Consider the following 26,352-nt stretch of genomic DNA (forward strand, 5'->3'; position numbering starts at 1 on the left):
AGGCACATCCTAATTAGGCTCTAAGATTTTTTTGGAGAAAATAGAAGAAGCCCCAAGAAACAGTGGGAACTAGTGTTCCCTGAATCAGTCCTGGTATGCGATTTAAGAGAACACCTGGAGTTCATGTTGAAATCTGAACTGTCAAGACAGAGTCTTAGCAAAGACAGACAACGGAGTCACCCCCACTCCTCAGAGAGGTGAGCGCCTCACCTACGCACTCATTTGTCTCTGCCCTTCACTGTGCCTGCGCCTGCCTGCGTGGGTCTCTGCATTGCAGAGGGCCATGGCTCCTGGCCACAGACCTGGATGAGGAGGAGGCGGGGAGGCCGCTTCCCTACTTGGCAACAAGATTCCTTCGGGTTTGTATTATTCATGTCAAGTTCGGAGAGATCTGGTTCCTGGCTAGGTGTCAGATGGCCAAACCTTTTGAAGATGGATCTGAGGCCCCATCAGAATTACACCAGATAAGAAGTCTGAGTGGCTGCTCTTTAAAACGTGCCAGACTCTGCCTGTGAGGGCTTTATCGTTCACCGTCTTTAGAGGGACTTCATAAGCACTTTCTTCACATGGTCAAGGTGAAAAATGAAGACTTCCCAGAAAGCCTCTCTGTGCTGTTTGAACTGAGTTAGGATTGCAAAGATTTCAATCCTAAGGCAAAGCCCTGGATCCAGGCAGGATGAGGAGCTGCCACCATCCTAGGCCCTGCAGACGCTCTTAAACGCTAAAGAAAGAGTCTGTCCTCGCCATCTCAGACTCCCCAAACCTGTATCTTACCTTAGTTCCTGACACATGAAGTTTGGTAATGGGAAGACCCACAGGAATATTTTCATGTCTAAAGGTCAGAAAGCCAGGTCTGAGCTATGGAGCCATCTGCCTAAGTCCCATGTAAGGCACAATAAATACTACAGTGTTACAAACTTCATAATGGTTTTCTATTAAAAAAATACCTTTGTTATTTTATGTACGGGGATGTTTTGCATCCATATGTGTCTGTGCACGGCATTCGTACATTGCCTAAAGAGGCCAGAGGAGGGGGCTGGACCCCATGGAACTGGAGTGACAGGTGGCTGTAGGTGCCAGGAATCAGCCTTCATCCTCTGGAAGAGCAGCCAGTGTGTCTTAACTGCTGAGCTGTCTCCACGCCTCCCCAATAATAGTTCTTCAGTGTTCATTTGTGTGTGTGTGTGTATTCTGCATTCTACAGCATTTGATCATAAGCAAACCTGCCTGTGTGACCTACTAATCGCAACAATACTCAAGATGCTGGACCTGGAGCTGTCCAAGAGTTAGCTCATGAAATCCTTAAAACACCCCCACATTACTGGGCTGGAAACTGAGAAGACCCTGTGGGTGACATGGGTATCAACTGAAGGCCCACTGTGAGCCCAAAGCCCCAGTTATAACAGTGTACAGTATTGCCTTTTCTTGAGAGGTCCTGGGCACCTGAAGAGCCCAGCTCCATCCCAGGCCCTCAGAGTACCCCCTCCCATCAAATACTCAGAGGTGTCTAGAAGGAGATGCCAGACAGCATTCTACAGATAGGGAAGTGCTAGGCAAGCTTTGCCCCGGAGTTTAATATCAAGAAGCAGTAGTCCGGTATTGAGATCTGACCTCCGTGAGGATAAAACCTAGGAGGTCTCCGTGAGTCCCATCTGGGATACCATCCTTGATTGCAACTTCTACAAGTTATGTCCTGAGTATGAAACAGTTGGCTAGAGACAGGTGAGCAGAGCTCTGCCCCTATGCAGACTCGGGTCAAAGGGTGTGAAGGAGAATTGCTGCTTGTTTTCAGTCTGAGGAGAGCTGAGAGGCCTCCACACTAAAGGTTCACAGATGAAGAGGCTACCGCTCTCTGCTTGGAAGTGATGGATAGACATTCCAGACTGCAGACGGGATGATCCTGACACATAGAGGGAGACGTGCGTTGAGTGGGTGATCTGTTCGAGGACACATGCCAACAGCCCATTACTCAGGCCAGAACAGCACTTCACAAATTATCTAACTGCCTTCTTTTGAACTTTGGTATTATTTAAGTGTTCTTATCTGGATGCAAACATGACAGGGTAGGACAGAAAAATCGTTTTTCCACTCCCTCTCAAGGTATAAGAATTCTTTCCTGAATACAGTTGACCCTCCATATTTGAAGGTTGTGCTTTCACCTGACTGTAGATTAAAAACACTGGAGAACACAAATGATTATGTCTGTATGAACACGCAGAGCCCTTTGTCTTTGTTTTCATTCTCCAAACAATATTATATGACAATTGTTTACATAACAGTTCTACTATCTTGGGTTTTATAGGGGATCCAGAGACAGTTGAGTGTGTACAGGAAGACATATGTCTTACAAATCCTGCAATGTGAACTTCCATTTACACTGTGTCTGTGGGCTTCAAGCTCCTTGCTTTGAAAGTCACTGATCCCCATTCAGAAAGGCCCCATATTTTAGTCACTTCCCAGAAGCCCACACTTCATAGTGTTGATGTTTGGGATACTAGCTTCTGACACAAGAATTTGGGGGCAACTCAACATTCAGACCATTACATGTATTTATTACGCTATGAATTTCTTTTCTTTTTTTTCCAAGTCAAGCTTTCTCTGAGCCCTGGTTGTCCTGGAACTCACTCTGTAGACCAGGCTAACCTTGAACTCAGAGATCCACCTGCCTCTGCCTCTTAAGTGCTGGGATTAAAGGTATGCACCACCATTGCCTGGTGCTATGAATTTCTTGTTAATACCCTTTGTCAATGTTTTTAATTGAGATATCTTTTAATAATAGTGAAGTTTATTTATGCCAACATATCAAAATACTTTGATTTCAGTGTGACAACATATAAAACTATTGAAATCATTTACATTCTTCATAACATCTTTAAAATCTGCATTTCCATTTACACACATTTTTTTATCAGAACTGCTTAGTTTGAGAAGTAAGGGTGTGACTCAGTAGAAGACTTGCCCAGGACACTTAGGGTAGTATAATCCCCCAGACTTGGACTGCTGTTAGATTTTATAAGATACATGAGTGAAGCAGAGTCAGAGATCAATGGTCCAAATAGACTCTATTTGGCAGAAGGATACCTCCCCCCAAAGATGTCTCTGTCATAATCACCTGAACAAGTGAGTGTGTCCCAGTCCATGAAGAGGGCTGGGGAGGAGTTAAGGTTGTAGAAGCATCACTGCTGCAGCAGGGGAGGATTCTTTACAAAGCACAGACTCCATGTGAAGGCCGAAGAGGGGCCCTCATGTACGGCTCCCTATCTGTTCTTCAGAGACAAGGTTGTGTGTGTGTGTGTGTGTGTGTCTGTGTGTCTGTGTGTGTCTGTATGTGTGCATATGCACACAAGCATGCATTCACACATAGTCACACAAAGATGAACTAAATAAATATTTTGTATTAAAAACACAGTAAATTCACAAATTGTATTAAATAACTCAAACAAAAAATACAGCCATCCTTAACTACTTTATAAATAATTTCACAAAGAGGATAGAAAGATTAGACGTGTCACATAATAGGCATCTCAGCACATCCTTTGTTTCTGATTTGAATTCTACATAAAGTAAATTGTTTTTTAAAAGACACAACTGTTAGACTGTGGATAGGGCTGGTGGCTCAACAGGACACTGAGATGGGTTACTGGGGACTTAGAAGTTTATTAGAAGAGTTATTAATGCTGTGGACAGACAGACTGAGAGGAACTCAGAAGGCAGAGGCAAGCAGGACTCTGTGAGTTTGAGGCCTACCTGGTCTACAGAGAATGTTCCAGGAAAAGCCAGAGCTACACAGAGAAAGCCTGTCTCTGAAAAAAAATATGTTGTTCAAATACATATGGGTCTGTTTTTGAACTATCAATTCTGTTTAGTTGATATTTGATGTCAGTGTCTTTATTTTGATTTTTCATTGTACTTTTATAATAAGTCTCATAATTGTTTTAGACCTCCAATTTTGCTTTTCTGTTTCAAAGTTGTCTCCCTGTTCTAGATCCTTTCTGGTTTTCTATGCAGTTTAGAATGATTTGGTCCATTTCTTTTTTTTAAAGATGTATTTATTTGTTATATGTAAGTACACTGTAGCTATCTTCAAGACACCAGAGGGTGTCAGATCTCTCTCTACAGATGGTTGTGAGCCACCATGTGGGTGCTGGGATTTGAACTCATGACTATTGGAAGAGCAGTCGGCGCTCTTAACTGCTGAGCCATCTCTCCAGCCCCCCATTTCTTTTTTTTAATTTTTAATTTCTATTATATTCAACACAATATACATTTTTATACCAATCATAAAAATGATGGACAGGTTGTTAAATGAGCATAAAAAGATAAAGACTTTTTGTTTGTTTGTTTATTTGTTTGTTTTAGTAGAGCTTAAAATCTTGGCTCTTGCTGTGGTACAAACCCCAAATAAGAACAATTTTTAGACATTGGAGTTTGTTGTAATCAAGCTGTACTTCAATGTCCCTCACATCACCAAAGGACTTTACCTCCATCGTAACTAAGCTAAGAATTGACAGTTCTGCTGCACCAAGGAATGAATTGTAGGCAAGATTATTTGGATACAGATTTCCTGGTATGGTCAAAGCTATTTGACTTGAGTGATTGTCATCATTCTCAGCCCACAGTGAACAGGTTACATTCATTTAAGAAATGGTGTGTGTATTAAGATGGTCTATCCTTGAAGTCATTCATTCATCAACTGCTTCAATGAACAATGGTTCTGCTTGGAGAGTGGCACAGACATTAGGTGAGGGTAAGATTCTGGTTCATTGCCTGTGATAATTTTGAAAAGCATTCATCTCAGAAAAAAAAGAATAACTTCTAAGATCATCTTTTTCAAAATTAACACAATAATTATAAATATCAAACAAAACATTCAGACTCATTCTGTGTTGTTCTCTTACAAGCCACCTTCCAAATTAATTGTCTATGTTTCTTTTGGCTGTATAAGTAATTTTGAAATATGTAAGCTGTTCTGAAAACCATAGTATAGTGTAAAAACATCAAATATACAATCTTACTAATAGAGAGCCTGAGATAGGAGAAGCATGATTTCAAGACCATTATGTGGTACACAGCAAGACACTGTCCCATACAAACAAGCAGAAAGTGTATATGGATTGTACAATATTGGACATATTTCTCCAATTACCAAATTAGAGAGAACACTGGGTGATAGCTAACAAATTTCTACTTCCTCCTATTTTTGAATTTCAGTCGTTAGGATACATTGGTAATATTAATTTTCATATTAAGAGATATTAAGGAAAAGTGATTGTTACTGTTATTTTTGTTGTTAGAGGTGGAATTATGTTTGTGTGGGTTTGTTGAAAGATTACTTTCTTGCTTTTTCTAGGGTGTAGTTTCCCTCCTTGTGTTGGTGTTTTCCATCTATTGTCCTATGTAGGGCTGGATTTGTGGAAAGATATTGTATAAATTTGGTTTTATCATGGAATATCTTGTTTTCTCCATCTATGGTAATTGGGAGTTTTGCTGGGTATAGTAACCTGGGCTGGCATTTGTGTTCTCTGGGGATCTGTATGAGATCTTCCCAGAATCTTCTAGCTTTCATAGTCTCTGGTGAGAAGTCTGGTGTAATTCTGATAAGCCTGCCTTTATATGTTACTTGACCCTTTTCCCTTACTGTTTTTAATATTCTTTCTTTGTTAGTGCATTTGGTGTTTTGATTATTATGTGACAGGAGGAATTTCTTTTCTGGTTCAGACTATTTGGAGTTCTGTAGGCTTCTTGTATGTTCATGGGCATGTCTTTCTTTGGTTAGGGAAGTTTTCTTCTATAATTTTGTTGAAGATATTTACTGGCCCATTAAGTTGGGAATCTTCTATACCTATTATCCTTAGGTATGGTCTTCTCATTGTGTCTTGGATTTCCTGGATGTTTTGGGTTAGGAGCTTTTTGCTTTTTGTGTTTTCTTTGATTGTTGTGTCAATGTTTTCTATGGTATCTTCTGCACCTGAGATTCTCTCCTCTATCTCTTATATTCTGTTGGTGATGCTTACATCTATGACTCCTGATCTCTTCCCTAGGTTTTCAAGCTCCAGGATTGTCGCACTTGTGATTTCTTTATTGTTTCTAGTTCCATTTTTAAATCCTGGATGGTTTGGTTCATTTCCTTCACCTGTTTGATTGTGTTTTCCTGTAATTCTTTAAGGGGTTTTTGTGTTTCCTCTTTAAGGGTTTCTACCTGTTTACCTGTGTTCTTCTGTATTTCTTTAAGGGAGTTATTTATGTCCTTCTCAAAGTCCTCTATCATCATTATGAGAAGTGATTTTAGATCCAAATCTTGCTTTTCCGGTGTGATGGTATATCCAGGACTTGCTATGGTGGAAGAATTGGGTTCTGATGATGCCATGTAACCTTGGTTTCTGTTGCTTATGTTCTTATGCTTGCCTCCACCATCTGGTTATCTCTAGTGCTACCTGCCCTTGCTATATCTGACTGGAGCCTGTCCTTCCTGTGATCCTGGTTGTGTCAAAACTCCTCAGAGTCAAGTTGTCCCTATGATCCTGTGATTCTGGGATCCTGGGATCCTGAGATCCTGAGTTTGTCCAAGCTCCTCGGAGTCAAGCTGACCCTGAGATCCTGGTGTGACCAAGCTCCTGGGATCCTGGGAGTGTAAGTGTGCCTGGGAGTGGTGCTTCCTCTGGGTGTTGTGGGACTGCTGCTGAGTTTTCTCCCAAGGTCTACTCTTGGCCAAGGCCCAGACAGACTGCGATTTGGTCCATTTCTACAAAAAATGCCTACTGCAATTTTGGCCGGAACTTCACTGAATATATAAATCCTTTTGGATGGTATTGACACTTCATCAACAAGAAAGCTTCCAGTCATCACACTTAATATACCTTCCACTTATGTAGCTTGTCTTGCATTTCTCCAGGCTATGGCTTATAGTTTTCAGTGCACAGATCTTAAGTACCTTTTATCATATTCATTGCTATATATTTCATATATCTGATACTGTTTAAAACAGTTTCAATTTCCAGATTTCAAAATTACTTGTGGCTATTTTATAGAAACATGCTTTAGGTTTTGGATTTATCTTATACCTTGCAACTTTGAAGAACGTATTTATTCTAGTAACTTTTATAACATTTTACATGTAGACAGTTATATACCTGTCTTAGTTCTTCTTTAGTTTTGAATACAGTCTTAGTTCTTCTTTTCCAATATGGATGGGTTTTCTTTGTTTTTCTTGTGTCATCATACCACACAAGCCTCCAGCTCAATGGTTAGCAGATGCGGTAAAGGAAAACATAATTCTTGCTACACTGCCCTGGTTGGTTGGCTTCAGCCTAGAGATATTCCCACCTTAGAAACCCATGTTCATGGTGGCGCATGCTTGGCCGGGATACTAAAATGCTTTATTATCATTGCATGTTTCACTTTATGTGTTTTGGAGATCTGTTACTGGGTACCTAAACTTTCAACATTGCCATGTTCTGCCAACAAATTGGTACCTCCATGTCTTATGGACTATCTATTCACCATTGAGGGTATTCCTTTGATGAGAACCCCCCTTTTCTCCTATTTTTAGCCGCTCCGGCTTCCTTGGTCAGAGTCACATGATACAGACATCTTATTCCGTTGTCTATATTTAAGGTAAATGTATTTTAGCCAACATTTTATTTGTTCCTCCTGATCTCTAGACACACACACACATGATGACATAGGTGTACACACACACACATACAGACATACTATATATATATATATATATATATAATAGATTGATAGATAGATAGATTAAAAGATAAAAATTTTAAAGGAATAATTTTATGTAGCCCCATCTGTCAATCCCTAGTTATTCCCTATGCTATTTGAATCTTTCTCAGAAAGTTCTTGTCTGTACTAATATTTTGAAGTGTTCTCTCCTAGAAGTTTTAGCATTTCAGGTTTCAAATGAAAGTCTTTACTCTGTTTTAAATTATTTTTATGCATAATGAAAGATATGGACCAAATTTTATTTTTCTGCAAAAGAAGATCTATCCCATTTTGCCAGCACTGTTTGTTGAATACACTATATTTTTTCCAGTGTGTATGTTTGGCATCTTTGTCATAAAAATAGGTAACTGTACTGTATGAGTTTACTCCAGGGCCGTCTATATTGTTCTGTTATCCTATGTGTGTGTTCATGGGCCATTACTGTGCTGTCTCTGTCACTATGGCTTTGTTGTATAATTTGAGACCAGGTGTTGTGATTCAGTACTGTTCTTTCTGCTTAAGATTGCTTTGGCTAGTCTTGATCTTCTGTGCCTCTATATTAACTTCAGAATTATTTTCTAGTTCTGTGAAGAGTATCAGTGGAATATTCCTGGGATCTTTAGTAAGTCTGTAGATCACTTTTGGCAAGATAGCCATTTTCACAATATGATAGCTCATTTGCTAAGCCTGAAACGTGCAAAGTCTTTCGACCATCACTGTCTTCAGTTAATTTTTTTAATATCTTGTGTGTATGTATGTATTGTATCTGTGTATGTACACATGTTCATGTATGTGTGTGTGTGTGTGTGTGTGTGTGTATTCAGAGGTCACAGGTTGACATGGGATGTCTTCCTCAACTGCTCTCACCTTGGTTTTGACATAGGGTCCTCTCATTACACCTGAACTTGCTGGTTCAGATAGACTGGCACCACCAAGGCCCAGGGATCTTCCTGTCTCCGCCTTCCCAGCACTGGGATGGCAAGCACACAGTACCATGCGTGGATTTCTTTATGTGGGTTCTAGAGCATCAAACTCAGGGCTTCATGCTTGCACGGAAGGCACTTACCAAACAAACCTTCTCTGTGGCCATTTTGTTGTTGTCTTAGCATTTCAGTGTAGAGGTCTTTCATCTCTTGGTTAGGTTTATGCCTAGGTATTTACAATTTTTATTCAAAGAACTCATACATGAATACACTGAATTTAGATCTTTTTCCAACTCCTCCCTCAGATTTGCATTTTTAAGTTATGGCTAAATGAAAATAGGGTGTTTTTTTTTCCAGTTTCTAAGCAAGTTTATTATTTGTATGTAGAAAACTAACTAATTTTGTATATTAATTTTGTTCCTGCAACTTTACTGAAAGTGCTTATGAGATCTGTAAGTTTTCTGGAAGCAGAGAATTGACTTCCACAAGTTCTCTTCTGACCTCCACACACAACACGGACACAGGCACAATAAATACATGTATAAAAATAAAATGATAAAAGATTTTTAGTTCGGTCTGTAGGATCTTTTAAGTACTCCCTTTCTAAAACGATCTTTTCTCTGGGTCCCTGTTTTCAAGATCACTGAGCACGTTTTCCTCTGAAGAGCTGAATTATAGTTCATCGCCCTGCTGTGTTTGCTGCTCACGCACTGTTTTGTCCCTCAGGACTCTGGGTCTGGTTTGTAGCTTCCATTGAGTGAACCATCAGGAAAACAGACCTCTGGTCTCCTTCAGGTTTTCAGGTCTCTGAATTGTCACTGTGTCCGTAAAAAGCCTCGACTGCTCTACTAACCTGCCTCCAACCCTCTGCCCTGCAGAAGCCATTCGATAAACTAATACTATAGTTTTAGGCTAAGTTTTGGGTGTGTTGGGTCGCAATAGATAACCAATTGACACAGAATCTGGTACAGCAGACTTTCAGAATTTCAAACAGCCCCTCAGGGCCACACTGCACCCTAGGTTCCCTACTGTGAGCGAGCATGATAAGAAGTGAGGCTTGTCACTCGACCACTCCCCTTTGGTCTCTACATGGGGGCATTGGCTGTGGAAGGTTTGCTCTGGAGTTTCCATTTAATATGTCCTGTAGACGATGGATTTAGGGAGAGGGGTTGAGACAGGGTCTATCTATGTAGTCCTGATTGTCCTGGAACTCACTATGTGGACCCGGCTATCCTGGAACTAACATATTTGCCTGCCTTTACTTACCAAATACTAAGATGAAAGGCATGCACCACCATGCCCAGCTAGATGATGGATTTCTTTTTAAAGATTTATTTACTTATTTATTTTGTATATATAGGTACACTGTAGCTATCTTCAGGCACACCAGAAGAGGGCGTCGGATCCCATTACAGATGGTTATGAGCCACCATGTGGGTGCTGGGAATTGAACTCAGGACCTATGGAAGAGTAGTTGGTGCTCTTAACCGCCCGCTGAGCCATCTCTCCAGCCCCAAGATGACGGACTTTTAAGTAAGCATTTTAATTTGCTGGTGAAATGTACTCTCACCCAAAAGCAGGCTTGTCCCACCTACTTCCCAGAGCACTGTTCTCTGTGTGTAGTTTCTAGAACTGATCAGGCATTCTGGGTGCTCTGGTGAGAGGAGCAAAGTCAGCTACAGCCTCTAGGGATGAGCTCAGACATACAGGCTGAGAAAACCTCCCAACAGCCAGTGCTCATGGTAAGTTCAAACCCAGGGAACTGTTGAAGGGCCTCAGAGCTTGTGTGCTCTCTCTGTGTGCCCACAAGGCTTTCAACAAGGGATGCCGCTCTAGTGAAGACCATGAGCTTGGCCCCTTCCCGAGTCCAAGATGCCAGGCCCTTGCCCCACACTATTTTAAGAAGGCCAGCAAAGATGCTCGTTAAGACACTCCCCCCTGGAATAGACCAAAAACTTTATGGTTGAGGCATTGTCTGAGAAGATAGCAATAGATACACATTGTCCCTGTGACTTGCATGTTGTGGGCACAGAATTTCAACCAAAGCCCACCTCATCTCTCTAGAGTAGATCAAAGCCCATTACCTTGTCACAGTGGCCCAGGGAGTTTCTCTACAGAGGAGCAAATTTAGGTAAGGGCTAAACTCACAGGAAAGGTACACACCTTTGACTACTCTAGACCAGCAGGTCTCAAAGCATACTCCTGGGGCCACCAACATCAGAATATTAAGCAGAAATACACAATCCGCTACTTTCTCTAAAACTGTGGAATTCAAAACTCCAGGCTGGAGTCCGGTGCTACTCTGAACAGGCAGGCCCGTGATGCACAATTAATTCACCCAGACCCTCAGTTGAATGAGTCCGTGGTGAAAGCAAAGATGAGAATTCAGCTCTCATCTGCATCCCTTCTCAGCTGGCTTCACTGACTGTGCCCTGTGCACTGAGCTGAACACATGAGGCAAACACTAGGGTGAGTCTCTTCCCACCCCACATTCAGTGACATCATGAAATTGGCCATAAAGGAAAGAGACTCAGAGGATGGCACATGTGTAAACTGGGTGCTTTGTCTTCTATATTGTCAGACCACACAAGCCTCAGACCAACAAGCTCTGCAGTAGCTTGGGAGACAAGGTCCAGGTTGTTATAGGAATATTGTTTGTTAGACTCCTTATAGACACTTTCATTACAGTGTTAACACACACCACACCAGGAGAGCAGACTTCTTGGGACCACCACACCCTACTCTGCCCCAGTCCCCTCAGATCAAAGCTTCAATCCTGACCTTGGGAATGTTGGGGGTACAGTATTGGGTGAAGCCACAAGTTGGTGTCAAGGTCCCTTGCAGTGATGGGGTCACACAGGGACTCACTGGAGTATAAGGAATCCCAAAGTCCCCATCTGGCTTTCCCATGGCAGCTTCTTGGAAGCAAGCTAAGCTGGTGGGAAGCTGCTGTCACAGAGGGAAGCAGGATGGGAAGTGACAGCTCAAATCCCAGGTTGCCCTTGCTAGCAGTAGAGATGGGAGCCTGCCCTTTGTCTCTTCCTCTCATCCTCCAGTGCAGGGAGACAGCAATAGCATCACCTGCCCCACAGGGCGTCTAGTCAGTCATGTAGGCTAAGAGCCAGGAACATAGTACCATTTCCCACCACAGAAGCTATTTCTGCGTTTTCTTCTAGCCTCCATAGAAAGTGATGTCAGTGAAGACACTGTTCTCCCATTGTGTGGATGACAGTTCCTGAAGCAGAGGGAAAACACACAGCAAAGTCCCCCATCACAGAGTCAGTGACGGAAGCAGCGTGTGCCGAGACCCAGTGATGGACTTCGCCCACGCCCTCTAATGAGCACGTTCTCCCATCCTGGGGCTGCTGTTCTAATTTATTCCCTGTAGCTCCAGGCTCCCAAGCAAGAATGCAACCAGTAATTCAGTTACAGCAATTACCAGCTGGATCCCTAGCTTATTGCTATAATTTCCCTAGAGCGAGCCTCTGTGGGTACAGATACCGTTCCGCCTTGATGTTGCTTAAATGAGAAGAGGCATTTCCATATGTCCCTGAAGCACAGGTGCCCGCAGACATAAGACTACCATTGCCTGGCTATGGCCAGGACTTGCCAGAAAAGGCTTGACTTTGCTTCCGGTGAATGCTCCACCTGTCTGTTCCCCAGCTTTCTTATCTGTGCAACAGGATGTATAGTCTCTGGTGGGGACATTATGGGGAGTCACTGAAATGGTCCAGGTCCAAGAGCAGAGTGCCTGCTGGCAGGCACGGGAACAGAGATGGGAAGTGGGGGAGCAGGCGCTGAGCTATCCATCTAGGCCAATGCAGAGACTCACGAATATACGTTCCCCCACCTGGTGGGGAGCCCAGACATAACAGAGATTTGCTTAGCTAACACACAGTTCCCAGCTCGGCACGGTGATACACACTTTCAATCATGGGCACTCAAGGAAAGAAGCAGAAAGATCTCTATGAGGTTTAAGGTCAACCTGGTCTACATGATGAGTTCCAGATCAGCCCGGGTTACATGGTGAAAGCGTGTCTCAAAACCAGGCACACGCAGTTGTTCTCGCGACGTACCTACTTCTGCTCAGAACAGGAGCTCCTAGGATGCGCAGGTAAAGCAACGTGAGGTACAGAGAAGTGACGTGGTTTATCTAAATCTGAGCCAGGATTTCAACCTGAAGTCCGACCGTGGGAATAGAGTTTAGAATGGGTTTTCCGCGGAGAGGAGAGAGGTGTGTGTGGTCAGGCCACTTGGAGTCTGAGCTTAGCAAAGCTGAGTGTGCCTAGTGTTAAGGAAATCCTCCAGAGAGTGGGGAGGGCTCTGGCTGGCCCGTGGGTGAGAGAAGCAACACCGAGTGCAGGACTCACCAAGCAGGAATCCAGCTTGTGGAATTCTCCGGAAGAGGGAGGGTCGTGATCTCATTATACAGACGGATAGACTGAGCTTCAGAGAAAGCATCTAAGTGGAGCCAATACACGGTGGATTCCAAGGGACAGCTGTGCTAGGCACTGTCTAGGCTGTGACTTTGTGCCTGTTGGTGACTCCTGTCCTATAGGTAAAGAAATAAGACATCAGGCTGAAGATACAGCTAGATGCCTAGGGAATGAGAGGCCCTGGGTTTGATCCCCGGCACTGCCATAATAATCTCCTAATAATTAATTAAATACACAGATAAAGCCAAAGAGAAATGAGTGAAGCCGCATCCAGGCTGGCCATGGCAGCTTGAACTCATATAGACCTGGGATGTGCCTGTCCCCTCTGTCACCGCAGGGCTCTCCCCTCATGCTCCACACGTGGAATCCTACAGTGAACCTTTGGAATGGGGCGGGGGGGTCATAAATAGCAGGAGTACCCAGCTCTGTCCTCCTGTCCCCCCACCTGTCTTGCTTTGCCTACCCTTGTACTGGGAAGTCCTGGCCCTCGCCTTCGGCCCCACCCCTTGTTGGAAGAGCCCCTCCCACTCTCCAGCTAAATGTGCTGATGGGGAGAGGGTGTCCTCTGGGCGGCAGAAAAGACACATCCTTCCCACTGGTACCCAGCCTGCCTTGCCAGGAGAAGGGCTGGGCCCTGTCCCAGCACCACTCCCACTCCAAGGAGCCCTTTCCCAGCGGGCTCACGTTTCTTATTTGTGTTTGTCTCTGTTTCAGGGATTTATTTCGCTACAAGGGACACAAGTCACTGAACTTCTTCCAGACCCTGAGGACCCAGGAAAGCACCTGTTTGAGATTACGCCAGGTAGGCTGAGGGTGCCCGTGTCCCATGTGTGTTGAGATGGTCCTGGTGACCCCATTGTGGCATGACTCTGCTCCTGCCCCCGCCCCCAGAATCCTATTTCTTACAGGAGGACTGATACTGTCCCCAAGCTAAGGTTAGAAATGTGGGTCAAAGCTAGAAAAACTAGGGGAAGAAATTAAAAAATTTAATCTTATTATTTGGGTATTTAGTTCTTGGATAAGAGAAAACGTTGGTTTTTATGCTCATGATAAACCCAAGCAAATAAACAAAGATGCCTTAGGACAGTGGATCTCAACCTTCCTAAAGTTACAACCCTTTAAAACAGTTCTTCATGTTGTGGTGACCTCCAACCACAAAATTATTTTGTTGCTATGTCAAAACTGTATTTCTGCTGCTGTTATGAATAGTAATGTAAATATCTGATATGTGACCCCTCCTCCCCGACGGGGTTCTCAACTCACGGGCTGAGAACCACTGCCTCAGGGAGAGGCTACAAAGCTATGTGTGGGAGTAAAGTCACAATCAAATGTTAACCAGTACAGAAAAGCATCAGAAGGCTTCTTATGAATCCCAAAGAGGAACTGTAGTAAAATGAGAGAGAAACGATTTCCCACAGACCCATCGTCATGTTGGCAGTTACAGAAAAGGGTTTCACAGTTCCAGGATGTTCGACGTGGTTCTTACTGAGATAAGTGTGTGTCTGCCTCGTGAGACCCCCCTGTCACAAGAGGGCTCATCTCACCAGGATTTTTATCTCCCTTGACCTCCACCAAAATCAGCCTGAGACAGGATCTGGCCACTGTGTCCTAGAGGTGGTCCCCCAGAGCGTGAAGAAGGTCGCAGGGAATGGACCAGCCAGGGTGTGCTAGTGAGTGGCCTGATACGATGACACCCAGCTCTGCCTCCCTGGGGCCATCTGAGACGGTGCAGGGCGGGCCTGAAAGGTGTCTTACCCGGGAAATGGGTGGCTGGAGGCATCCCACCAGATTCCACCTCAGCTTCTTGAGAGATAGACCCTTTGGGGTTAACCCTGGCATTTCTGGCCCATGTCTGTGGCAGATGTCTTTGAGGACAGTTGCAGAGACTGGAGGAGAGAGACCACCAGCGGCGTGAAGGGAGAGGTGATTGTAGGGGGTGGGACCGTGAATAAGACGCTTCCTCTGGGAACCATTGAGTGTGTAAGATCCTCCCCAGGTGGAGTCTGTGAGCCAGTGCCTTTACAAACACAGAGGGGTGCAAAAGACACCCCCAAACACCACCACGAGGAAATAACCAGGCTCTCACTGTCTACCCAGGAGTAAGATGGCCCCAGGCTGGGGCCAGAGAACTGCAGGCCGCCATCCTGGGGACCCTGAGAGGCATAAGTGAAGTGAAAATACAAGCACATGCTTTTCAGCAGGCTGTGGTGGCGCATGACTGTAATCCTAGACCTGGAGTTAAAACTGTGCTCAGAAAGTACGAGACATAAAATAGACAAAGGCCTTGCCTTTCCCTTATCTCATTTCTATTTTATGTCATATATATGTAGATATGTGCATTTGTGTGTGTTATATATGTATGTGATTATGATTTTCTATATCTGTGCAAAATTTAGGATTCACAAAGAGAGAAAATATATTTGTCTTTCTGAGCTTGAGTCATTTCACTTAAGACGGTGACCTTTAGCTGTATCCATTTTTCTGCAGCCGATCCAATTAAATTCTTCTTTATGGTTGAATTAAACTCTATTGGGCAAGAAAAGGAAGGCTTAGTTCACTGTGAGACATGAGTAAAGATTCTGCGATGAAGGTAGAGAAGAGGGAGGCCCTATACCCAGGGCAGTGAGGACTTAGGGGCCCGGGAGGAAAGGCAGAGGTGCAGTCTCTGGCCCTGGGAAGCAGCTGGCCAGGCCAGGCCAGAGTGGGTAGTGGAATTCAGTGTACTCTGTCCATATGGGCAGAAAGAATGAGTTGCCCTAAGAATGAGTTGGGGGAGGGCGTCACCAGTCCCATGTCCCTAATCCAGGGCAGAGCTATTTGCAAGGATTTCTTTGACTAGAAGGATGGGTCTTTTGTGGCAGAAAGAAAATATATTCTAATGGTCCCCAGAGTTGGGAAATGGATGTTTAGTGACCTATTATTTCACCTATCACAAAAAACGATATATTCATAAGGTTCGGGGGGGGGGGGTTGGCGGTAAGAGCGTGGACATTGTGAGAGCCATTGTTCTGCCTATCACAATACTCAAACCCTGCTTTATTCCTGTTTCCCAGAAACAGGCCCTGGAGACTAGAAAGAACAGCAGCTGTGCCCTGGTGCACAGCTGGCTGGGTGGTAGGGCGGAAGTTCTGCCTTAGTCTGTTTTTTGTAGCCTAAATCCCACAAATTGGGAGATTCATAAAGAAGAAAAGTGGGCTGTGGATAGAGGCGCTTGCGTATAGGCCTGATGACCCGAGTGCCATCTTGAGATCTTGTAAGGTGACAAGAGAGAACTGATGTGAAGAGTTGTCCTCTGATCTCCACACATATGCGTGCTGTGGCATGTTCACGCCTGAGTTCACATACTTGTGCACATGCACACACATACGTACATACACATGTGTACATGTACACAAACGTATACACACACATGCACATACTTGCACACACACATACACACATATGCACACAGACATTTTAACTAATAAAGTATGTTCAGATCATGGTTCTGGGGATAGGAGATTGAAGCTTAAGAGGCTATACCTAGTAAGGATCTTCTCGCACACGGGATGAGAGGACCCTGCAGGGATCCAGACAGGGAAGCAAACCCTTGAAGAGATGACAATGAAAACCCAGTTCAGATTGATTTCATCACCTGGATCAGACTTCAGGAAGTCCAATGCCAGGAGGCCCATTGTCAACATATTTTTTTTTCCGAGACAGGGTTTCTCTGTGTAGCCCTGACTGTCCTGGAACTCACTCTGTAGACCAGGCTGGCCTTGAACTCAGAAATCCGCTGCCTCTGCCTCCCAGAGTGCTGGGATTACAGGTGTGCGCCACCACCGCCCGGCTTGTCAGCATATTTTAAAAAAAAAATACAATTTAGAAAAAAATCAGGCAATAATCATTCCAATTCCAGGTTCACAATAAAGTTAATATGCCTACATAGAAACTTCTCTTCGTGTGACCATGAGGGTGGATTGTACAGCTAAAAGGCCTAGAATCTAGTGTGACCTCCCACCGAGATAGCACATGGGCCAAACAGCCATAAAGTACATGTGGCATCTCCCCTCAGGATGGGTAACCGTTCTGGGGAATTTGGGTGAGGTCTGAATCTATAGCAGAGGTGGGTGAGGTCTGCCTTGGCAGACAGCAAAAAGGTCACCAAGCTGTTAACTAAATCCACTTCCAGCCTTGTGGGAAGAAAAACAGGCATTTTATCTCCTCCTTGAGAAGAGGCCCTGTGTGTTTAACATTCCTGTCTTCCCTGAGTGATCTGTGAGCTCAAGGGCCTTTGTGCCTCCAACTACAGGGGACCTGCAGAACCCCAAAGTACTGCAAAGCATCACATGGCAAAAGTCGTGCCAAGAAGATGCAGGCTAGCTAGCTTTTATGACAGGCCCACAGCGATAATCCAGGAGTGGACTGGTTCATCGTGAGGGCAGAGCCTTCTGGACCTGAGTGTTTCTTTGGACCCGCCTTTTAACACTCCACACTATGTATGCGTGTGTGTGTGTGTGTGTGTGTGTGTGTGTGTGTTAAAGTTTAACATGAGATTTGGTGGAGACCCTAAAGCCACAACAGGCCCAACCCTAGGCCACCTGGCTTCCCAAGCCACACAGGCTGCCCTGGAGTACGGTGTGCCTGACTCTGAGCCTTGTCCAGATGATTTGACGCTTCAGCTGTGAGGTTTGGAGGCTTGGCCTAGGACCCTTTTCCCAGCACAGAAGCCACTGCCTGGCTGCACACCCGATTTGTGTGGCTCTCAGAACTGCTGACATCTGCTTCCGTTACACGGCTCCTCCTAAGACCTCAGGTAGAAGCAGGGAGGTTCTGAGGCCACTCTGGAAAGGCAGAAGAGGTGGGTAAGGGGCCCCTTGCGCTCCAAGCACTGCACATCCATGTGCAGAGAGAATTTAACACCAGTGCTGACGGAGGCCCTGGGGTGGCTCTCCTTCCTCACCTCCCTTCAGGGGTTCTGCAGTCTTGAGACTTCCTACCAAGCTCAGCCCAAGGACTCAGGGATTTTGGTTACAGCTAGAAGTATTCCACTCCCTTTATAGCCCGTGAAGGTGTGGCAGCCCAGAGATGTTAGGTGGACCACCTGAGGACAAACAGCTGGCAGAAGGGGAACCTGTACCTCCTGGGCCAGCCTGACCTGGGCTAAGCTTTTTTTAAATTTCATTTGGTTTTTTCGAGACAGGGTTTCTCTGTGTAGCCCCTGGCTGTCCTGGAACTCACTCTGTAGACCAGGCTGGCCTCAAACTCAGAAATCTGCCTGCCTCTGCCTCCCAGAGTGCTGGGATTAAAAGCATGCGCCACCACTGCCTGGTTCGGACTGAGCTTTATGTGACCACAGTTTCCAACAGGGGCTCCAGACAAGGGCCTTGTGGTTAAAAAAGGAATAAATAATAATAATAATAAATAATAAAGTTAGGGTCCAGAATGTCAATGAGCACTGTGATCTCCACTATGACAGAGCTGAGGCAGGAGAATTACCATTTTCAGGTCAGCATGGACAAAGAAGGAAGGAATAAAAGAAGGGACCGTTGAGTGATCCCCACCTTAAACAAGCCACCGTAAGAAGCTCTGGGAGCCTTCTCACACAAAACTCAGTGACCCGTGCTCTGTGCCTGATCTTGAGCTGGTCCTCAGAGGCCCTGGAGAGAGCAGGGCACCTTCTCTGCCCTGAAAGAATCAGGGGACATCACTTAGTATCCTGAACTTGAGACAAGGTAAATAACTTACTTACTAGGTTGAGGTTAATTACCTGGGGACAGAAACAGGAAGTACGGCTGTGAGGGCCCATGGTCATGTCCCCCAGCACTGAAGCGCATGGACAAAAGTCTGGGTAGGAGAGGGGTGATGTGTATGCGTAGGGCTTCCCCACCATCCCGAGGGTGCCTGAGTGACAGGTCTTGGGCACAGAGAAATGAAAAGGACAGGTAGACTCCTAATATTGAAGCCTGGATCCAATGCCTCGGGAATCAATGAAGGACAGGAGGCAGGACAGAGTCATTGACAGTATCCTCACAAGAGTCTAAGCCTGGGACGGCCCCTCGTCCTGCACTGGGTACCCTCATCACCCAAGGAGGAAAACTTGACAGGCCTTGGAGATGTGCTCATTCTTTTCTTTATTATAATTTTTTTTTATTTTCTATATTCTATTTTTACATTCCAAATGATTTTTCCTTTCCCAGTTCCTCCCTCCCCGTAAGTTCCCTAAGCCCTCTTCCCTCCGCCCATTCTCCTATCAACCCCCTCCTACTTCTCTGTGCTGGTACTCCCCCTACAATGCTGAAACACTTACACCAGTTAGAATGGCTAAGATTAAAAACTCAGGAGACAGTAGGTGTTGGCAAGGATTTGGAGAAAGAGGAACACTCCTCCACTGCTGGTAGGAATGCAAGTTGGTACAACCACTCTGGAAATCAGTCTGGCTGTTCCTCAGAAAACTGGGTATAACACTTCCGGAGGACCCTGCAATACCACTCCTGGGCATATACCCAGAGGATTCCCCAGCATGCAATAAGAACACATGCTCCACTATGCTCATAGCAGCCTTATTTATAATAGCCAGAAGCTAGAAAGAACCCAGATGACCTTCAATGGAGGAATGGATACAGAAAATGTGGTATATTTACACAATGGAATACTACTCAGCAATTAAAAACAATGAATTCATGAAATTCTTAGGCAAATGGTGGGAACTGGAAAATATCATCCTAAGTGAGGTAACCCAATCACAAAAGAACACACATGGAATACAGTCACTGATAAGTAGATATTAGCTCAGATGTGGTCATTCTTAGGATGATCGGCTACTTATGTTTAATTCATAGATCCTATCGCAGCCTTCAATCCTATGGAAAGTGACCACTATAAACACGATTTAAAATGAAGAAGAGCAATGGTGTGAGTGCCACCTAGTGGACAAACTTGCCAGTGCTAACACCACAGATGTGCTGCAATCTCCAAGTAATCCTTTCAGCTGGGCGTTGAAGAGCTGGAGAACCACAGGCCCAGTCGCTGATCAAGGCATAGGAGGACAGTGTCACTGGGGAAGCAGCGACTGCAGGGCTCCAACCGTCTGGCTATGGTACAGGGCTCCACGTCCACCTAGTCGGTATACATCACTGCTCACTAAATTCAGAAGAGCTGCCCATGCCAGCACTTTTTGTCTTGCTCTGATTGCCTAATAGGTAGCTTTGGGAGTGGGTGGCTTCATATGGGGTCTTATTTTGTTGATTGGCCTTAAGCTGGTTATGTAGACCAGGCTGGCCTCAAACTCATAGAGACACATTTGCCTCTGCCTCCTGAGCACTAGGCTTAAAGGCGTGAGCCACTGGAGCTCTCATAGTGCCCAGGCAGGGAGAGTCAAATCAAAGCCCGATGCAAGCAGGGTGCTGACTGCAACGTGGCTCAAAGCATCTTTTTCCCTGAGTTATACAGAAGGTGAAGCGTCCCTGGGATCATTGACCCTAGAACTGAGAAAGAACGGAGGAGAGGGGGCCATGCCAGAACTCTCAGGATATGAGGGAGGCCAGGCAGTGGTGCACACCTTTAATCACAGAACTTGGGAGGCAGAGGCAGGCGGATTTCTGAGTTTGAGGCCAGCCTGGTCTACAGAGTGAGTTCCAGGACAGTCAGGGCTATACAGAGAAACCCTGTCTTGAAAATACCAAAAACCAACCAAACAAAAAAGGATATGAGGGTAGCAGAGTAATTATAAATCCAGTTAATACCTCCTTTTTCATGCATCGTAGATTCTTTATATCAGGTTAACTGCTAATTAACTACTTCTGAGATGTGTGTGTGTGTGTGTGTTATCATATATATGATATCTTATATATATGATAATATCAGATATTCATGTGTTATCATATATATGATATCACACACACACACACACATATGATAATTCTTGGGGACAGGGTTTCTCTGTGTAGCCTAGCAGTCCTGGAACTCACTCTGCAGACCAGGATAGAACTCAGAGATGTGCCTGCAGCTGTCTCCTAGATGATGACTGAGAGACTCAATCTTCAAGAAAGGACTGAGGGAGGACTGACAAATAGTGAGCCAGAGCAGAATGTTGCAGTGCGGTAATTAAAGCTGTGACCCACATTTTAGTAACAGTAATCATTAACCGCAGAGAAAGGGGAAGGTGGGATCTGCCTAGAGATGCCGGTTTGTTCACCTTTACCACTAGAAGCAGAAAGTCACCTTGGTCCTCTTTCCCCAGAGGGCTCTGACGCCCCAGCTGTGCCCTTCTCCCAACCAAATCTGTAGTGGAGAAGGAAAGAGAGGGTAGACACGGTTCTCACGGCAGTGCCCCAGGGACATGACATATCCCAGGGCACAGACCATGTCATGCCAACAGGGAAGGTAGCTGGCTGTAGGGCAGGCACCAGGGTCCTGAGCCAGGCAGATGCAATGCAGTCAAGTAGGTGAGGGGCCGTGTGTGTGTGTGTGTGTGTGTGTGTGAGAGAGAGAGAGAGAGAGAGAGAGAGAGAGAGAGAGAGAGATATTTGAACTCGGTGTGGAAGCTGCACCACAGAAAAGGGAGCCCTCTCCTCTTCCCAGTCCTGGTCTAGGAGGGTAGGGCTCAGAAACAGAATTATCATGACTTCCTCATGATTCATCCATGATAGCTGTTGGGTTTCTGAGGTTGTAGACCAGGATATGGGTGCCAGGGAACTACGGTATTTTTCGTGTGCATGCATCCTTTATGTGAAGGCTACGCTCTTGTGATGCCAATCTCACTAGTCCCAGGACTAACCTGTGCCAACTCCTTTATTCCAAAGTACCCAGTAAGTGACTAGTGGAATTTGATGGATCCCACAATTACAGGCAAGGAACCTCCATTCCAACAAGCCTCATCATTTGCTAGAATCCCAGAGCCAGAGGCAGGAGGAGCTGCACTCTGAGCTAGCTCTAGGCCAGAGCTCTGTCTCTGATGAGCTCTCTGAGGCCTGAAGGAGCCAGGTCCCCCCACAAAGGGCTGCACTCGGGGACTCTGCATCTTCTGTATAGACTTTTCTCTTGCCCCAGCAGTATCCTGGTAACCACGTCCTGCCCAATGCTGCACACTTGATCTCATGAGGACTTCTTGGCATTGTGGGTGTCTGACCCTAAGACCAGTTTAGGCCTCCCTCTAAACCCACAAGAAAGGGTCAAGGAGTGGGGTCTCTGCTTCGGTATACTGGGCTGAGAGTGGGAAGGTACTGGGCAGGTCATTCCCCGTGAGATGTTCATGAGTTAAGTAGCCAGTAAGGCACAGTAGCTCCATGCTAGCCTCTTGCTTGCAGTATTCACGTGACACTTCCTCAGGGAGGCAGGTGGGCTGATGGATGTAGACCAGAACCATGGACTTTCAGCCAGGTAACTAACTAAGTGGGCTCTCAAGTCTCCATTGCTTACCATACCCCATAGGAGATCCCAGGGGCCAGTGTCAGATGCTAGTTCTAGCTAACGCCAGCAGAGGAAGGTTGACAAGAAAGCTATAGGACCACACAGAATCAGCCAGATACCGGGAGCTCTAAGGCAGGAGCAGGCAGCTTGGCTGCCCAGGGATCAGGAGCTGTGCTGGGGTCATGGAGGTGCATGCCCTATGCTGGGGAGGTTGAATGCTGCTAAGAATTGCCCACCAGCCTAGAGTTCACAACTTCCCGTTCTGATCCAGCCAGCAGTTTGGAATACACTGGAATCTGCTATCTCTAAGACCTGACCTTGAAGGGGAGCCAGCAGTGGGATTACTCTGTAGAAGGAGAGTGATACTGTGTGTCTGACATGCCAGGAACAGCCCTGATCCCTGCGGCAGGCTGAGCAGGGAGGGAGGCTGATACGGTCCTATCTCCGCACCTGGTACCAGTCAGCCTGCCTCTCAGCTCGACCCGTGCAGTCCCACAGAGCTTGCCTGAAGAGCACCAGAAGCTGGGTCATTTCTAAAAATGAAGTCAGAAACTCCCACCAGCAAGTGTGGAAGCATCAGCAGATTCTAGAGTGGCTGCTTGCACTTGCCTGCTTCTCTGTCTCAACTCTCGGGATTAAAACTCTCTCAGCAGCTGGTATAGGAAACTCCCAAGGGGGTCCTTTGGGGGAAGTGTCCCTGTGAGCAGCAGTCATAAGCAGGCTGTGGTTGGTGACTAGCTCGCTTGCTAGGAACCACTCTCGACAAAAGAAGAAACTAAATAGTACCAGGTAAAAAGTATTTTAATAACGTGCTTTATGCAGCCCACGAGGTCCTAAGGTTACCACCCCAACATTAGTCCAGGATCGTGGAGGAGGGGCCTTGAACCTAGAGCCTGAGGCACAGGAGCATGTCCTCCATCAGCCTCTAGACAACACTGGAATATTTTTAGTTTTCTTTCTAAATTTAATGAGTACTTTTCTTTTTCTTTAAAAAAAAGATTTATTTATTATATTTATATGAGTACATTGTTGCTGTCTTCAGACACCCAGAAGAGGGCATCGATCCTATTACAGATGGTTGTGAGACACCATGTGGTTGCTGGGAATTGAACTCAGGACCTTTGGAAGAGCAGTCTGTGCTCTTAACCGCTGAGCCATCTCACCAGCCCTAATGAGCACATTTTTTTTCTTTCTTTCCTACATTCTTTGTTTACATTCCAAATGATTTCCCCTCTAATGAGTACTTTTCAATTCAGACACTCACATTTCAGTATTTCTTTCCTTCATACATTGATATGGCTGATTTTAATTGTTTTTGTTCCCCACATTCTCTCTCAGAAGCCCCCTTTTCTCCCTCTGGAGCCTTTCTTCCTCCTCAGGTTCTGTGGGACCCACTGAGTTTTATTAGGGTTGCTTGCATGAGTGTGGGTAGTGGCAGGGATAGGGGTGCGGGTCAGTGGCTCCCAGCTACTACCTACCAATGGAGCCTTGGGGAGGGTGTGGGGCTACACTGATGATGGATGCTGTCACGCCCGGTCCAGTCTGCGCAGGACCCTAGCTGCACTAAGATGCTACCTGGGACCAGCCGCACTAAGATGCTGTCAGGTTTACAGAAGCCAAACTGGGCAGCTCAAGCCAGAGGAGAAGGAGCTCAGGGTGGCTCCCGGCAGAGCCTAGGTATTCCGCAAGACACTCAAAATGAGGAGGAGGGAAATGGAAGGATGTGTGTGTGATGAGAAGTCTGAACTTTGGACTCAGACAGACCTGACTCAGCTCACAGCTCCCCAGTCGCTAACTGGTCACTGACTGGGCAAGCTTGGATCAGTAACTTCAGCTCTGTGGCTCTTTTGCTGAGAGCATAGCTCAGCCTGACCTGTGGAGATGGCTCCCGAGGGTCTCAGCTCGCACGCAAACCCCACCGCAGTGCATCGGAGACCTGCAGCTGGGACCTCCTTTGACAGGGGAGGGTACCACGGAAACGACCTTTGCCTTCAGCCTTGCTCGTGGAGGTCATGGTCTCCATCAGATGGCTAAACGTCAGCCATTTCTCTTGACTAGGCCGATCAGAAAGCACTTCCTGTAAGAGAACAACACCCTGTCAGTGTGGCAACATGGATGGGATCGGAGATCATCAAGTAAAGCAAAATAAGTGTGTCTTCACTGTGGAAGCCAAAAGATGATCTCGAAGAAAGGGAAATAAAATACTGGTGGGTAGAAGGTGGGGAGGGCTGGAGAAAGGGTTTAGAGGGTGAGGGTGCAGTTTGATAGGAGGAATAATTTCTAATGTTTGGTAGCTTGAAAGAGTGACTGTCGCTGGCAACAGTTGGGTGAATAAGACAAAATAGTGGAGAGGTTGTGAATAGCGGAGAGGTGGTCGGCAGATACCGTGATCTGTTGCCACACCTTGTGATGGAAGGCCACACAGCACGCCACGGAAATGTGTAATCTCTATGTGTCTAATAAAAATACAGTGCACTGTGGTTCGAAGTAAAATAGTTGGGGGTTGACTTGATGTCCCACCAGAGCGATTGTCTGGACAGCCTGGCTATCTAGATATGCACACCGTATAATGCTACAGTTTAGTCGATACTCCCTGACTTCGAAGGCACCAGACTCGTCCACAGTGGCTGTCCATGAATGTGCCTGCCTTTGTGTGGCTGGTCCCACATGCAGACCTGGTCTGGGTATGTGTTTGCTGAGTGACAGGATGAGAGGCCTCCTGCTGTCCCTTCAAGTGTCACTGGCCATGTTACTAGAGCCACAAAGGGCATGATTCTCCTGATTCACATTTCTGCAGGACACAGTGTGACATTCTTACAGTGACAGAGTTTTTCTGTAGCAAGAGAGTGGAAGTGAGTCCCCACATGATGGTGTGCAAGCAATGGTGCGGCTGGAAGAAAGGAATAGCTTTGATAGCACAGGGGGGAACCTATGGTTGACAATTAACTATAATTTACAAAACATATAGTGGACAGATTTTTCGTTTCCTCAACCCAAAGAAGTGACATCTGATTGAAAGGAACTTGCTGGGCCACACGGCACCTCGCAAGCATGCACAGTGACATGTATCCTGACATACCTGTGAATGGGAGCACACTTGTGCTCTGTGGATGTGGAAACTGAGGCCATCAGAAACCATGGCCAGTGATGGAAACTACAACCTTGGGATAGCAAGGACTGTGGACAAAACCCTCAGCAGTGACGGAGTGCCAAACTTGGAGGCTGTATATGGGGGAGGTGTGTCCCATGCCAGCTCAAAATAAAGATGTATATAAAGCCCTAGAATGAGGAAGGTGGTAGAGGATTAATAGACGGGCGTTGAATGGCCCAGGTTACCTTAGGACTCCAAGTCCACGCTCAGGTCATCTATCTAGGAAGCTTTAGCCCAGGCCCTTACAGACCGGGCTGCTCTTTAAACCCTTCCTCTGTGTTTGGTCAGTCGGTCAGCTCCATCAACATCACCAGGGAACTAGCTGGAAGTGCTGGTCCGGGGGCCACACCAAGACCACCTGGGACAGAATCTGGTGACAGCAGGTTGTGAATGCTCCTTGTGATTGAGGAGTTTGGGAGACAGTGCTCAGAATAAAACAGTCTCAAACCTATCCATAAGCTCTGCTAGGCAGGAACTCAGTCAGTTCACTCAGAGCCTGGGGCGCCGCCTTCAAAAGATATTTGCCTCAACGACCCCAGGGAAGGAGCGATCTTGGAGGAACGGAATACAAGACAAATGGTGACCAGCAACAGAGCAGAGCTCTTAAGCTACAAGCTAAACTGCACGCCAGGGCTCCTTGCCTGTGTCTGATTTGGGCCTGCAGGCTTATTTTGTTTGGCTCAAGAGATGTCTTTTTTGAAACAAAGGATTTTACCTATAGAAGTATAGACACACT

The 26,352-nt window shown here is 45.8% G+C and overlaps 1 protein-coding gene across 4 annotated transcripts in view; it reads left to right on the forward strand.

The window, feature by feature from the left end:
- Arhgap22 (Rho GTPase activating protein 22) overlaps positions 1-26,352 on the forward strand; it is a 156,549-nt gene that overhangs the window by 67,880 nt on the left and 62,317 nt on the right. For all 4 annotated transcript variants that reach the window (XM_052190149.1, XM_052190151.1, XM_052190155.1 and 1 more), the window contains one exon: positions 13,790-13,877. In XM_052190149.1, coding sequence (XP_052046109.1) covers positions 13,790-13,877 — 88 coding nt within the window. The remainder of the gene's footprint in view (positions 1-13,789; positions 13,878-26,352) is intronic.

The sequence above is a fragment of the Apodemus sylvaticus genome, chromosome 8 (genome assembly GCF_947179515.1).
Source record: "Apodemus sylvaticus chromosome 8, mApoSyl1.1, whole genome shotgun sequence".
In the NCBI taxonomy this organism is placed as follows: domain Eukaryota; kingdom Metazoa; phylum Chordata; class Mammalia; order Rodentia; family Muridae; genus Apodemus; species Apodemus sylvaticus.